We start from the raw sequence: 17000 nt of genomic DNA on the forward strand, positions 1-17000 counted from the left end.
AAGACAGAGATCCGTGTTCCTGCTTAGCAGAAATGCAAGATCTCCATCTTCTCCTCTCACAGAACAGCGGTCCGCCTTGTTTACATAGGCAGATCGCCGTTCTGGCTCTCCTGAAAATTATCGCAAGGTGTCGGCGAACAGCGGGTCCGCTGGTAACCGCTGATTGGCTCCAGCTGTGTCCAATCACAGCAGGAGTGGGGCGGCGGCGGCACGCACGCACCCCAGACCCAGTGCACGAAATCACATACAGGTACGTGATTTCGCCCAGGGGTGCCGCCCTGCCGCTATATATTTGCATGGTGCGGTCCAGAAGGGGTTACAGTTTTTAGAAAAGGCCTTGCTGTATTTCTTAGAAAGCTTTATCACTTTCTGGTATGTAGATTTGGGACAGAGACACCAGTAAGGCACAGGAATGAGTTTACCATCTGACCGCATTAGCATACACATCCTGCACTGACCTCAGTAACACACACACACCCTTCACCCATAAACTAGGTTTGCACAGCATCCCCAAAAACTCTCCCGGTGTGCATTTGCCTGACTTGTCAATTTAGACTGCCACAGCTGCTATATTTGCTATGTCCATATTCTAAACTCTCTGGGGCCACATACAGCCAGTGGGTTGGCCACCGCTAATATAGTGCAAGGGCCTGCCTGATTGGAAAGATAGGTGTGTCCTCCTATCCATGTATATAATCAGGTGATATACAGAGATGAAACAAATCCTCCTACATAAGTTGTACCTGTGTATCTGCAGTCTTCACTCCTGTACATCCATTCAAAGTGCTGACATTGCACTCTGTAATGGAGCGGAGAGCCGACATTACACTCTGCAGAGCTCAGTGAGGAGAGGTCTGAGTGCTGATTGGATGGAAGGGACACACCCCCTCCACACAGCTCACAGGAACAGAGCTGAGGCTGTCAATCTACTGGAGCTCCCTCCCCGTCACCATTTTGTGTCAGGAAAAATTGTGAGAAGTGATTCATACCAATAGCAGCCAAAGACATACATACAAAGATAAAGCCAAGGACATACATGACACTTATGCACACGACTGGACTTTCCGGCAGAAAAGGTCAGACGGAATCATTTCATCGGATATTCCGATCGTGTGTGGGCTTCATCTGACTTTTTTTTCAAAAATTCTGACGGACCTAAAAATAGAACATGTTTAAAATCTTTCCGACAGAATCAATTCCTATGGGAAAAACCTTTCGTCTGTATGCTGTTCCGACGGACCAAAAACTACGCAAGTGAAGCTATTGGCTACTGGCTATTGAACTTCCTTTTTCTAGTCCCGCCATACGTCATCGCATTCTAAACGAACACATTCTAAACAAACAGACTTTGGTGTGATCGTGTGTAAACAAGTCCGTTTCAGCGGAACTCCGTTGGAAAGACCGTCAGAGTTTATTCTGACAGAAAAAACGGTCGTGTGTACTCGGCATTAGTACTCTTAATTGAGACAAGTACATGCTATAGAAGGATATGTTTTTCTCATATTTCTTGTGTAAGGTTTATAACCACTTTAAGGTAAAAAAATGTTCCAGTGTTTATATCACCCCTCTGTATACTTACCTAAGCCTGATCTCAATCCGCTACTGCGAATGTGTATGAAACAAATGTTTTTATAACTGGCCCCCTATGTAATGATTACATAGACATCGAAAACTGAATAATCATTGTAGGCTCTGAAAAAAGCCGTACCCAGACCCACACTGTAGGAACGGCCTGTAATATTGCTTCGTGCACTGGATCCTTCATTGGAACTCACCTTGATACTTGGAGCAAGCATTTAGTCAGCCACAGGATGCTATACAGGTCTAGGGCCAGTTCATCGCTATGGAACCCAGTCCCTGAAGACCCCTCAGGGGTTTTCCCACCATGATAGGCGAAGCCTGGATTTTTTATACAGTCTATTGTCATGGATAGGTATGAAAGGATCTCCCTGTAAATCTGACTGTTACTGTAGGCTATGTTATGAATGTAATCACTTTGTAGTGTAAACTTTTCAAATTTGGTGCAAAAACTTAACTACTCAGAGCCTTGGGTGGATGGCCAAATGTTACAACACACCTCTGGTCACACAGCTTATTGCCATTTCTGCCTAGAGCAGTTACAGTGTAATAATGTGGCCTATTACTGGGAGCAGTAGATCCCTGTCATGTTGCTAGGCAGAGCAGGAAAATGCCTTGTTTACATCTCCCCGTTCTGACTCTCTGTGCCACGAACACAGGCCACCGGCAGGTATAGAGCCAGCGGGATCCACGTGGTGGGTGTGCGTGCACTCGATAGCCACTGATAACGAACTGACATACGGATACGTCGTTTTGCGCACCCGTGCCACTTTGCTGATGTATATCGGCGTGAGTCGGTCGGCAAGTGGTTAATATAAGGACACTTACCTGTCCAGGGATCCCATGATGTGAGCACCCCAAGCTGATTCGTCCACTGGCCTTGTGTGCAGGCACTGGCATTGCAAGTAAGCGAAAGCGGCAGTAAAGCCTTCAGGCTTCACAGCCGGTTTCCTACTGCACATGTGCCTGTCACGCTGCACTTTCTGAATGGTCCTGCTGTCTTCCGGGACACCATAGGACCCAGAAGGCAGCGGGGGGAAGGAGCAGGGACCAGACATGACGTAGATTGCCCTGCGGTGATCTTACCAGGAAGCGGGAGCGGGTACCTGTCAAAACCAGGGGGAAGGGTGTGAACAAGTGGAGCTTTCCCTTTTGAGTGGAGCCCTGCTTTAATTGCTCCCTCTTTGCTCTGTTAAATACACCATTAAAGTTGTTTTGTTATATCTGTTCAATAAGTTGAAAAAAATACCTGTTGATCATGTTAGAAATTCAGAGCTGTCCTGTACAAATTTCCTGTTATCTCAAGAAGCCTAATTTGCCTTTCCAGTTCATGTCTTGGGACTAAAGAATAATTAGAAATTGTGTGTTGCATAGAATAAGATAGGGGAAGCATGAAGTAGTTTAGCAGAGGCCCAGGAGGCAGGGCTGACACCACAAATATGCTGTGTGCTGTCTGCCCAAAATAGGAATTATGAGTTGAGTTCATTTCTGGTAAATCAACAGGTAGTTTTCTGTATTTGCAGGATCTTTAAATGGATAAAATATAGGTAAATATTTTTTGTTCTGACATAAACTCTAATAATATATATATATTTTTTTTCCTTTTGCACCTGTTGCATGATAATCTTCCCTGCAGGGCATTTATTCTAGTGTGGTGTGTCCTGGACTTGTTATGACAAATCTTACATATGGGATCTTGCCTTCATTCTTCTGGACTTTAATCATGCCTATTATGTGGCTGGTGAGTAAAATAAACATACACGTTTATACTGTACATTTTATTGTGTTCCTTGGAAACAAACTAACAATACACACGCTCCTTACATCGTTTTAAAGGTGCAGTATTCCTGTATGATCTATGTATTCGGCACGTTGAACTGCGTAATAAAAGCTCTCTGGGATTAAGTGTGCAGATACCTGGAGGGACACTTTCAAGATGCCAAAAGAATTGCTTTAATCTGTGTAATGGCGATGATGATTGTGAGGTTGAAGTTTTGGTGGAACTGATTTGTTTTTTGTGTGCCTTAGGCTGCATTTGCACTGGCATTTAGTGATGCTGTAAGTGAATCCACTGATTCCTGTAGCTAGGATTGAAAGCTGCAAACAGATATCTGCGGTTTCCAAGCCTGTACAGTGCAACGGCAGGCTGTTGGGGGCCCCAGCTATCCATGACTGCACAACCGGTGAATACCTGCAGTGATCATTTTGTGTGTCAATCCCAGCCACAGAAGAATCCGTACATTCTTGTCACTGGGATTTGCAGCATGGCTAAATGTCTGTGCGAACGTTAGATATTTAACAAATAAAAGGTGCAATGCTCAGATACCTCAATATGACAATGTGTGGTCCTTAATAGACCAGAGGCAAACGTCAAGGAAGGAATAGGTGAGTCTGTCATTGCTGCCACCAAGGAGATATCCACTCACATGGAAAGAAGTAAAGTTGAGTTTGGCTGCATCCCTGGGCTGAGGAGTTGGGACTACAGGTCACCAGTGAGTCCACTTCTAATTTGAAAGATGCAGCACGTCATAAAACATAGAGAAGGTGAGGTGGGATCACAGAAAGTTCACTTTTCAGGGTGTAGATTCCAGGGAGGATAAGGGCAGTGAAGGGAGCATTGTACATTGTAATCATATCCCCTATTAAGTGCCTTTTCTCCAGAGTGAATAACTACAATCTATGTAATCAATCCTCATAGCCGAGTTCCTCCATCCTCCTTACTAATTTTGTTGCCCTTCGTTAAACTCTTTCTAATTCAACAACCTATTCCCTGAGGATTTGTGACCAAAACTGAACTGCATATTGAAGATGAGGCCGAAACCAGTGTTTTGTAGGAGTAGATTTACAGGATCTGTTGAATGTTTGCCCTTTTTAATGCATGACAGTATTTCGTTAGCTGTGGCTTGGCATCGCATGCTATTGACAAGTTACTCCCCAGGTCCTTTTCTATCACTGATACTTCTGGGGCAAGGATATGCAATTAGCGGACCTCCAGCTGTTGCACAACTACAAGTCCCATGAGGGATAGCAAGACTCTGACAGCCACAAGCATGACACCCAGAGGCAGAGGCATGATGAGACTTGTAGTTTTGCAACAGTTGGAGGTCCGCTAATTGCATATCCCTGTTCTAGGGGAACCTCTCCTATTGTGTATTTTGCATGTGTTTTTTGGCACCCATTAGCATAACTTTACATTTATTAATAATGAACCTCATCTGTCATGTAGCTGCACAACCTCCTATTTTGTCAAGGTCTTCTTGTAATGATGCTATATCCTGTGTCAAAGTTATTTCTCTGCATAGTTTGATATCATCAGTAAACACTGAAATCAAGCTCTTATTTTCAACCTCTGATGGATTCTTGCAGCATGTTCCGGTCCTGATCATCTCTTGTATCATGTCTGCAGTCTCTGGCCATCTCCTGTATTTTGTCCTCAGTCTGGCCATCTCTTGTATTTTATCTACAGTTTTTGAACATCTCTTGTATCACTTCCATAGTCTCTGACCATCTCTTGTATTGTGTCTGTTATCTCTGACAATGTTTACAGATTTGTATGTGTGGTTCTTTAGTGATGTTTATTGCTGGACTTGAGGCCATCCATATTGGGAAAGTTGACCACCACTGTTCTAAATCATTAATAGACCAACTGAACAACATTGTCCCCAAGACAGAACCCTGCGGGATACCACTCACAACTTTAGTCCATTTAAAGAATTTGTCATTCGTGAGACCTATTTGTGTAACCGGTTAACAATCTATGTACATACAATTTCATCAACTCCAACAAACCTTATTTTATAGAGTAAATGTTTATGAGATACAGTATCAAATGCTTTTGCAAAATCTAGATAAACTATATCCACTGGACTTCCACCATCCAATTTCTTACTTCCTCATAGAACGAAAAATTCATAAATCTGTTCTGGTCATCTTTTTAAATACCTTTTATCACTGACAAATTTCTTTATAGAGTACCTTACATACTATTGATGTTAGGGTTATTGGTCTGTGGATTCCTGATATACAACGCAATCCTTTTTTGAAAACTGGTACAATATTGGCTCTACGTCAATCAGTTGGTACTATTCCAGTCAGTAAGGTGTCATTAAAAATTACTGCTTGGCTATACCTGAGCTAAGTTCCTTAAAGTGGTAGTAAAGTCCTGAAATCTAAAATCCGCTGACAGGATTTGTTTAACAGAAGAGACCCTGAAGGTCTCTTCTGTCATAAATGTCCCCCCTGCATGTCAGCAGGTAATGTGATCTGAGCCACACATGCGTGGCTCGGACCACATTTTCTGCCCACTCTCTGTGCCATGGTAATGTGACTACCGCATGCATGCGCGTGAGTGATGTCACCTGCAGCCCGGCCATTCAAGGGGGTGAAGATAGGGAACCCCCGAAGGAAGACTGGGAAAAGATGGAAGCCGCCATAGGCCAGCGAGAGCTATGACAGTGCAGCGCTGGAGGGTTCTGTCTGCTAGGTAAGTCTGTCATAATGTACTGGTATGCAGTCCATACTAACACATTATCACCTAAACCTGCATGGGGGACAATTTTTTAAAATACTGAACAAGACTTTACTACTGCTATGTCTCTGATGATTTGTTCACATTAAAGTGGGTGTCAACCCACTCTCATCCTTTCTAAACTACTGCCATAGTGGTTATCTATAAGGATATATATGCCTCCTGCATGAATCCTTAAATGTCAAATGTCTCCCCCCTGTCTGTTATGAGACCCAAAAAACTGCAGATTCTGTGGGTGGGTCTGTTGTCCAGAGCTCGGTCGGTGGAGTCAGTAGACTCCCTGCCCACCTCTACACTCCCGTTGTCAACATGAATTTTCTCCTGTGTCTTTCTTACACTGAACTTCTGCTATGATCACTAACATCCAGTCAAAACCACATGACTTTAGCATGCCCAATCATGCTGAGGTGTGAAGCAGTCAATCCTGGGAGAGCTGGAGAAGAAAGGAGGAGGGGATGAGAATTACACATAATCCCTCTCTAAGACTTGTGCATGAGATATGTAAATCACCTGTCACAGTGGGGGGCTGACTGGTATTTCTCTGTCTGTTTTTATCTCACTGAAAAAAGCTAAGATTGCTCAGAGATTAGCTCTTAGTGGCAAGACTGGGCACAGATGATACGAAGTCCTATACTGTACAAGTTACAAGCCGAAATAAATAAATAAAATTTGGGTTTACATCCACATTAAGTTTCTCTAGTCTCGTTTGTACCTGGATTTCAGTCAACCACTGCAGTATCTGCACTGAAACATCAAACCCATATTTTTCTTCTGTAAAAACTGAAGAGAAAAAATTATTATTATTATTTTACAGGATTTATATATCACCAACATTTTGCTCTGCACTTCACAATATAAAAGAAATACAATACAGTAAAAAAAATACAATACATCTGCCTTTCCCTGTTTTGTGACCAGCTTCTCCTGTTCATCTGTTTATGGGGCTTATCTGTTCTTTCATAGCCTTTCTATTTATAGATTTGAAAAATGATTTTTACTTGTTGTAGCAATATTTTTTTGTACTCTATTTAAAGCCACCCTGATTGCTCCCTTGCAATTTTTTTTGTTGTATTCCTTGAAAATCTGGAGTGCCGAGGGTGTCCCTTCTACGAAGGATAAGTTCACATTTTGTAACATGTTACATGTTATACCCATATACAGGGTGTACCATGTAACATGTTACAAATGCACCAACTCCCGCTTGCTGTCACAACTAAAAAAAAATGTGGCCGTGTCATTCATTCACAGTGCTTTGTGAATCTGAGAACCTTTGCGGCGGTCAGTTTGTAGTTCTCAACTACCAGGGCACTCTTGAGTGCTCTAGGTCAATGTTTCTCAACTCCAGTCCTCATGTACCCCCAGCAGGTCATGTTTTCAGGCTTCCCATTATTTTGTACAGGTGATTTGATCAGTTTCACTGCCTTAGTAATTACCACAGCCGTTTTATCTGAGAGAAATCCTAAAAAGATTGCCTGTTGGGGGTACTTGAGGACTGGAGTTGAGAAACGCTGCTCTAGATATTTCATTGAGTCTTCCTGTCAGAGTGTAACTGCCTGCTCATATAAGGTACGAGCAAACAGCTTACACACACTGTCTGCAAGAACCCTGCATGGCACCCGCGATATTCTAATAGCGAGTTTAATGCTTTGTGGCCTCATAGTAAAAATAATAATAAATGGACTTTTTTTTTTACCTGCAAAAAGATGTGTATTTTTGATTTTTTTTTTACAAAGGTGAACTTATCCTTCAAAGGCCTGTTTCTTCATATATTTTTTTTTACACTAGTATTTAGCCAAATAGTTTTTATTTTGTTATTTTATGCTTGTTACCCAATGGAATACAATGACTAATGCACTTGTTTAATTCATCTTAAAGCACTTGAACTTGCCTTGTGTCCTCCTTTTTGCAAATATTTGGTCCCACTGAGCGTTGTCCAGTAAGGTTCACCGCTTATTGAAGTTTTCTTTTTTGAAATTGTAATTTCCTTTCATATCAACATGCTATTCTTTCCTGTAGTTTATGGCAAATGTTATTACACCATGATCACCATTACGCAAGTTTTCTTTAACTTGCACATTTGTTATAAGGGCTGTGTTGTTTGAAATGATTAAATCCAACAGTGCATTTTTCCACATTGGGGCTTCCACCCTCTGTTCCATGAAATTGTCCTGCAATATGTTTAAGAAATGACAAGCCTTTGTTGACAGTGCAGTTCTGTTTGGCCAATCAAGTTGCAATAGTCTAGGCAAGAGATAACGAGGAAGTGAATTAGTAGATTGGTGGTGTCATTGGTTAAGAAGGGGCATATTTTGGAAATGTTACGGAGGTAAAATGGCAAGATTAGAAAAGTGATTGTATTTGAGGCTGAAAGAAGAATTCAAAATTGAGGATTACACCGTGTACCCTTAAATGAGTGAGGGGGATACAGTTGTGCCATTGATCTTGATAGAAAAGTCTGAGGAGGGGGAACCAGGGAAGAAAATATTATGAGATCAGTTTTGGGAAGTCTTGTGAGATCCATACTGATATGTCAGTTAGTAAAATAATGATGCACATGATGATGACTGAAGGGTTGAGCTGAGGAGCAGGGAGATAGATTTTGGTGTCATCAGCATAGAGATGGTATTGGAGGCATTGGGAGGTTATTAACTGACCAAGGGAGGAGGTGTAAAGAATAGAGGGTGTCTGAGGACATACCAATCAAGTTTTTCCAGAGACCCTTTCCTTGCTAATCCATATATTTCCACCTGGTGACATACTTAGACCCCTGTTTATTTACTTATTGGAAATAGATTTAAATTAGTATTGTCTGTATATTAGGGCTAAGGGCTGTTGACTCTTTCTGCATTGTATAGAACTACTATTAGCCTCTGTAATTATGCACGGTAGTTGAGTAATTGCAATAGTAACAGAACCCATCATAGCCTAGACTCATTCAGGATAATTGTTTCTATTATAGCAAAACATCATGAGTGTGTAGGAATCGAACTGAAAGCATTGTATCATCTAATAGAACTGTATTTTTTATTTATGCAGATCCGCGTGTTTACAAATTCGTTCACTATTTCACCATATAATGGAGCAGAGGCTCTGGTAAGTAAAACAAGGATATAAATACTATGGGGGTTATTTACAAAAGGCAAATCCACTTTGCACTGGAAGTGCACTTGGAAATTCAGTGCTGTAAATCTGAGTGCAAAGTGGATTTGCCTTTCGTAAATAACCTATCTTTCGTCTGCTCTAATGGTAAAACAAATGACATAAAATCTGCAACAGAATTCCCTATATGTACAAATATGCTTGTTTATGTATATATATCCTCCCGCTGTAAATAATTTGTATATTAACCCTTTTACTTCCAGACCCTATGCTCCTCTTTTATACTCAGCTGGCAAGACCATTTTTTGCAATTTTTCCAATTTTTTTACCACTTTACATGGTAATGAGAACACAAGATAACATACAAGGTTTAGGGGGTTATTTACGAAAGGCAAATCCACTTTGCACTTCAAGTGCACTTGGAAGTTCAGTCGCTGTAAATCTGAGGGGTAGATCTGAAATGAAGGCAAGCTCTGCTTTTTTTTTATCATCCAATCATGTGCAAGCTAAAATGCCACAGCCACAGGTCCTGATTTGCCAGGCATTTGGGGCAGCACACCTTTCAAATTAGGACCTGGATGCTGTACTTTAGGGTGGAGCCACAGATGCTCCGAAGAGTGAACAGAAAGCACTGTAAGTTCATAAGCTTATAGCAGAAGATGGAATTCAACCAATGTAAGGTTTACTGACCTGACCAGCTGGAAGCTGTTCTGTGCCATCCTATACCTTTCATTGGTGACAGCGAAAGGGTTCAGCAATAATTATGTACTCCTAGTTGAGCAAATATTTATTTAATTTTGTATTCTTATACATTATTAGAAAATAAAGAGGCTAATGACATTGTCATTGGGAACTGAGTTAGGATCTTCATAGACAACAAAGTTTCCAGCTTTCTTCTCAGTGTGTAATATCAGTTATTATAATATTTATCATATTAGTTATTACAGAGGGATGACTGGCAAGGTTTAACAATTAACCCCCCTGACGGTATTCCCGAGTCTGACTCGGGGTGGATTTTTTATACCAAGAGCAGTATCCCCGAGTCAGACTCGGGACTGCATCGCTGGATCCAGGAGGAGGTTTACTTACCTTCTCCCTCGGATCCAGCGTTGTCTCCCCGCTGTACGAGCGAGCCGTGTCTCGCTCGATGCATTACATCGCCGATCTCCGTGCCCTGCGAGCGTTGCGACGCACGGGGACGGAGATCGGCGCCAAATTCAAAAAGTGAAACAAACAGTAAACATACAGTATAATGTAATCTTACAGATTACATTGCTGTATGTAAATATTTCACATCCCCGTTGTCCCTAGTGGTCTGCCCAGTGTCCTGCATGCAGTTTTATATAATAAAAACTGTTCTTTATGCCTGGAAACTGGAGATTGCCCATAGCAACCAAAACTGTCACTGTACATCAAAAATGATTTTAGACCAGCTAGAAAACAGCGATAATAAATTAGAATCACTCGCAGAATTGAGCGATAGCGATTTGTGGGGAGATCCGTCATCAAATACTGAAAAGTAATGACAGTGACAATTCTGCAACTGAGCAAATTTCAGTGTTTTTGATTTGATTACATTATTGAATAATTTTTATTATTGTTATATTATTATTTGGTACAATTATTTATAATTATTTATTATATTATAATTTATGATTTAATTTTTCAAACTTTATCATACCCGGGATGTCTGCTAGACTCTGGTTTGGACAGATTTAAGAGAGTTATTCCTAAGAATTGCAGGACTACAATATAAAACGCCAAATTTTCATGCAAAATAATGGTACCGCTTTTAGCACCTAAAATCCGAAATAATCGTACCGCCAGGGAGGTTAAGGGAACCTGTGGCTGCTTCTGAATGCATTTCATGCATGATTGTGCAGACACCTCTAAACAATTCAATTTACAAATGCACTGATTGACATTTGTTTATAGAAATGTTCTCTACATTGGCCATTCCCAAAATCCCCCCCCCCCCCAAAAAAACAATTCCAAACTAGCTGTTTAAAGAATGAGCACCCTTTGCTAGTTTAAGGTTAATTCCAACTTTTACAGTATGTGTTATGTTATACCCATATTTAGGGTGTAACATGCAAATGGTGCCATTTCGCAACCCTTACCACCCCCCCCAATTACCTGAATTGTGGGGTGCTATCTTGCAGGAAACCCAAGGGAAGAGACATTCTGTGTAATTTTGAGACTACAAGTCCCATTTTCCACTGGAACAGAGGGACTAGTAAATCTCAATGGACCAAAAGTGTGGTGACATCACCTCATTTGTCGTCCATTGACACTTTCTCCAGCTCCACAACTGAAAGTGCAGGTGAAATATTCTGCAAGAGCCTGTGCATTGCACGTGTGTTCCATTGATCGGGGTTACAGTGTTTTGCAGGCTCAAACACAGAAAAATTTACCAATGCAAGTTTTTCCTTTTTTTCAATGTGAGTGCATTTATTAAAACGTAAGTTTAGTTTCAAATAAAAAGCATAATAGACATTAATATCAGTTTAACGTGTCCTTTATTCTACTGTGTCCTGGTTTAGTTGAAATCTTCCCCCACTTATAAGCCCCCACAATAATCTTTCAGTGCTGCAGGGGTTAATGAGGGAGCTGTATCAAGTCTACCTGACTATGCCCCCCCTTTCCACCCACCTCATTTATTCATCAAAGCTGTGTTATAGCTTCTGTGGATGAAAAACAAATGGATCTGCCTGTCCTCCATTCATATTCCTTTCACTCTGGCTAGTTCAGGGATACCCAATATGTGTTCCACAATCAATGTTTACATATGTAAACGTGTCCTACATTTGCATATGTGTTGGATGGGAGGATTTTCCATTTTTTTTTTTTTAATTACTTATATTTTAGATGCATTCATTTTTAGACCCCTAATTCCTTCCTAAATTTAGCTCAAGCAAATTGTGGGAGAGAGAATCCCTGATCTGCTCTTACCCTACCACAGTCATTGTAATCTGACAGCTCTAAACTTGAAGATGTCCTTAGCTGTGAACTTTTTGGTTCACATTTTGCAGAGGAGAACAAGGAACGGAAGCTCCGAAGATGTTTTTGGATGTCTTGTACTCCCAAACACCCACCTGTGGTGGTGGGGTCCACCTTTACTGCCTCATAAAAATGATCACTTCTACAAGAATGTGAATTTTGCCATGTTCCCTGTTCAATAGTATTGTTTTGTATATATTTTTTCAGTTGTGGTTATTCAACCAAAGACCAGAATCTCTCAACTCCCTGGAGAAATATCACAGCTGCACATCTGGATTAGGCAACAGTTATGTTAAACCTTTTAAGGTTAGTATTTTACATTTCTCTAAGGAAAGTTAAATCCTTATTTACCGTAGAAAATGGAAATCTATATTTCAGGTGAAAAAAGGCTTGTATTTATAATAATTGAATATTCAATTAAAGGATAAGTTCCCCTTTGAAACATTTTACTTGTATTTAGGATGTAACATATAAAATGTAACATGTTCCATTACCTGCAGCCGTCACCATCCCTCCCCCTGTGACAGTGGGTGGTGTATCCTCTCTCCGCACACCGCTGTCAGTTTACAGATTCGGAGTGCCTGTGCAGGGCTCTGTGGAAACTACATGCGGCCTCCACTTGTCCCTTCATCAAAAATGTAAATTGTCATACACATTTAAGATACAGACCCAACTAGAATTGCACTGCCACAGTTGTGTTCAGTGTTTGTGGGCTTACTAAGATATGGGTACTTTGGCTGTAGTGTTTATAAGCAAGCACCAAGCCATAGAAAGTAATGGTATACTCGGTTGCCTTCAGGAACCTGTTTAATTCAGCACTTTAAATGTTTTAAATTGCAGGACAAAAAGATTTCTTAAAAAAGAGTGTGTAAATGTCAGAATGAATGACAGCACTCCTTTCCATATTCTAACAGCTGCATTTCTTTTCTAACTCAGATGGATCTTGATGAGGAAAGCAGTGACTTGTTTTACAAGAAGCTTGTAGAGTTGGAAAAGGACGTTCGAAACAAAGTTATACTGGAAAATCGGTAAAAAGTAAAAACGATCAAGAATCCCCATACATTAAATTTGTATTTTATGCTTGATTCACTATCTAATCATGTCCAAAATCTTGTAAAATAAATGATATTCTTAAAACATGGGCCTCTCACTATTACTCCTAACTCTTCTATTAAAAAGTAACTTGTATTTTTTGGGATTTTACTTCGTAATAATGTGACAATCAGCAAAGTGTTATTTTTACAGTGATCTGGCTTATTTGTATAATAGCAGAATGTCCATTGGCTGATTGCTCTCAAAGGAGAGATCACTCATCCCAGACCCCTAGAGACTTTCCGTGCTGTTACCAAGCTTGACTGGTCAAACCTAAGGAGCCCTACTAAGTAATAGTCCATAACATGGGGGCCTCTTTAGAAATGGTGAAGCCAATCCTGACAGAATATCTCAGGATCCCCAAAAAACAGGAATTAGTGTGAAAAAAGCAGACTGAGATGTGAATCAGACACTTGTAAAAACTCCCAAAAGGGAACATGAAAACTTAGAAATATAAGCAATGCTATTGTCGATTTGATTTTTTTTAATGGTGCAGACTCCTGTAATGCTGATCTTGGCCTCACTCTCCTTTTGAGTTGGAAAAACAGAAAGATTGGCATTGGAACTCCAGGGTTATTCCACTGGTATAGGGATTTGTGGTGGTATTTGGACAGGGTGTCTGAATTATGGGCTAGCAGCTTCCCCATGCCAAAGGATAGCCACAGTTTTCTTGGCTTGTGCCTGAATGGATCTGAGATTAGAGCCCCACATCAAGAATCAATTATCCAGGTACTTATTCCAATATGAATTTGGATAAAATATTCTGAATTCGTAATGGAAGAAATATTTGCTTGGACCAGAAGTTGTAGGTGTGGCACTTTAATCTCAAATAACTACCCATTTGATTCTCCGATCTGAAATAAGTATGCAGGAGGTCCACGTTTTCAAAATGTTCTGGCTGATAATGGCCCTCACCTAGTGGTACATGCAAGATAAAAATGATATGGAGAGTAGGGTACGCTTCTCCCTCCTTAGCCCATGCATACAGGCAACTGGAGAGCAGGTTATAATAATGTGTGTCTGACCATGAGGGTTCTATACGTTATACTACTAATTAGCCTAAAATAAACATTCATTACACATCTACAAAATCAAACTAGTAAAATGCATCAATTATATTATGACAGTTTGGTATTAAACTCTTTTCAAACTTATTAGACATAATAAAAAATAAACTTTAAATGCAAGCATATTGCAAACAATCAGTAAAGGCAAAAGGTGACCTCGCAAGGAAAATAAAAAACTGCATTTTAGCTTGCACATGATTGGATGATAAAATCAGCAGAGCTTCCCCTCATTTCAGATCTCTCCCTCAGATTTACAGTGCAGTTGTAGTGCAAAGTGGATTTGACTTTTTTAAATAACCCCCATAGCGTTAGTGAAAGAAGCACAATGAAAAAGGCACGGGTTTATGAGAAAACTAAGACTATATCTAAAGTAAAGCAAAAAAATTGTCCTCAGAATAACAAAAGGGCAAATTAAAAATATTATTACCAGTTAAACAAAAGCCTAGGAAATTGAAAAGCTATGGGAATTGGATTAGCCAAGGTGAAATAGACACACCAGTCTTCCAAAAATGTAAACAAACTAAAGGCTGAATTCAGACCCAGGATTACCATGTGTAGAAGCAGGTAATCCTCTACCAGATCTAAGTGATTTATTAAACATGTACGCTGAATCTTACATTGATCTCTAGAATAAACACAAATATAGTACAGTCGATGGAAATTATGATATCACTCCAAGAATCCAGCAGAACTATAGTAAAGATAAAGAAACGTTATTGGAAGTATAAAAATGCATGTAGCTGAGAACTAGCTAAAAGCACTAAGATGAGCTCATGGAGCAGTTGGTGAAATACTACATATTCTCTTTAAATGTTTTAGGATAAATTTTTACCTGAAATGTATTATTAAACAAAATTTAACTATATACATTTTCTATTTCAATAATTTTTTTATTTTCAACAAATAGAAAGGAATACAATACCATAGTACATTCCAATAGTTAAAATTGTACAAAAAACTAGGAAAGAAGTAAGTACAAACTGCTCAGTAACATACAATATGCAGTGTTTATGGGGAGCAAATTAAGTTCCAGGTATTGTACATAAAAGCGCCCCATCTGGAGCCGATCAAATGAGAGAGAACAAAGAGAATTGTGGGGAAAAGTATCAACATAACCAAGTTCTGGGGTAATACTCAGGGTTATGTCCGCTCATGATGCTGATAATGAGTCCACCTTTCATCCTGCAGACAATCTACCACTATTCAACTGGTATGTGTATTTGTAGATAAGAGGTTCCAAACCTTTTCAAACATTGATTGCTCATCTTGGAGCATATTAATTGTTTTCTCCGTAAGCATAATCCAATTTTTTATGTTTCAGCAAGGAAAAGTTGATTACAAGGCTGTTCTAGGGCATAGCAATCTTGGCTGCTAAAAATTATCAAGGCTGCTAAAAAATATAATTGATTAGAGTCACGATCAGGAGTCAGGCGTGAAGACCAGTTGCTAAAGCAGTAGAGGAAATACCACTGACTAGCAGGATAGGTTTACAAGCAGTCACCCTGGTGAATGAGGCAAGTTCACCTGAGGTGCGGAGTCTAAGTATTAACCGGTGTTCATCAGAGCTCCTGATGGTGGAGATGGATTTTGCTGCGTGTTAGCGCTAGGTCGCAATCCTTAGGATCGCCCCACCAGGAGGCGAACAAGCTGGGGTCCAGTAGCAGGTAGGGATCAAACAGAAGTGTAATCAGTAAACAAGCCAAAAGGTCAGTAACAAATAATTGCAGGTTGGGATCTGGCAGAAGCATAGTCCAGGAACAATCCAAGGGTCGATAACGAGTTGTGGCAAAATATGGATGGCAACAGGGGAGACAGGAGTGGTTCAAGACCGGATCATTAAAGGAATTGTCCAGGGAGCTGTCCAACATTCCGGCTGGGTTCACACCTATGCGAATTGGATGCAGGTTTCCCCGCACCCAATTTGCATAGCAGGAGATTGTGACCGACTCTCTATGGAGACAACCAATTAGTATTTAAGTTTTCTTAAGGTTATTTTCAAGTGGCTCATTTAGAAGGGCAACCTGAGCATTCTTTGTAATGTTTACCATGGTAACTGGATTTATCAGGTAATGAACTCCAGAATCACTTAACCTTAGGGCAGGGAACACCAAACTACGGCCCTCCAGCTGTTACCAAACTATATGCCCCATGAGGCATTGCAAAACTCTGACATTCACAGACATGACAAGGCATGGTGGGAATTGTAGTTCCTGAACAACTGGAGGGCTGTAGTTTGAAGACGCCTGCCTTAGGGCATGTCCACCACCACACATGAAAAACTGTTCCCACTTAACCACATCTCCGGGAGCACAGAGAAAAGGATCCAGAGTACGTTTTTCAGTAAAGACAGTAATGCCCTGTACACACGACTGGTTTTCCCATCGGAATAAACTCTGAAGGTTTTTCCGACGGAATTCCGCTGAAACTGTCTTGCGTACACACGATCACACCAAAGTCCAATGAGACATACACCTGATCAGAATATACTATGAAAAGCTTCCGTCTGACTTTTTCTGTCGGACATTCCGCTCGTGTTTACGGGGCATTACTCTGCGAACATGTACGATCATGAATATATTTTATATGTGGTCTCAACTAAGGCAAAAACGATATAAATTTGAATTATCCACTTCAGC

General features: G+C 40.5%; 1 protein-coding gene across 1 annotated transcript in view; it reads left to right on the forward strand.

Moving 5' to 3' along the window:
• Positions 1-13342, forward strand: part of HSD17B7 (hydroxysteroid 17-beta dehydrogenase 7) — a 40796-nt gene extending 27454 nt beyond the window's left edge. Inside the window, exons 6-9 of the mRNA XM_077452623.1 lie at positions 3215-3319; positions 9143-9199; positions 12413-12511; positions 13142-13342. Coding sequence (XP_077308749.1) covers positions 3215-3319; positions 9143-9199; positions 12413-12511; positions 13142-13237 — 357 coding nt within the window. The 3' untranslated portion in view covers positions 13238-13342. The remainder of the gene's footprint in view (positions 1-3214; positions 3320-9142; positions 9200-12412; positions 12512-13141) is intronic.
• Positions 13343-17000: the final 3658 nt, after the last annotated feature.

This window comes from Lithobates pipiens, unplaced genomic scaffold, assembly GCF_037356315.1.
Source record: "Lithobates pipiens isolate NorthernLeopardFrog02 unplaced genomic scaffold, aLitPip1_a1.2 Scaffold_23, whole genome shotgun sequence".
Classification (NCBI taxonomy): domain Eukaryota; kingdom Metazoa; phylum Chordata; class Amphibia; order Anura; family Ranidae; genus Lithobates; species Lithobates pipiens.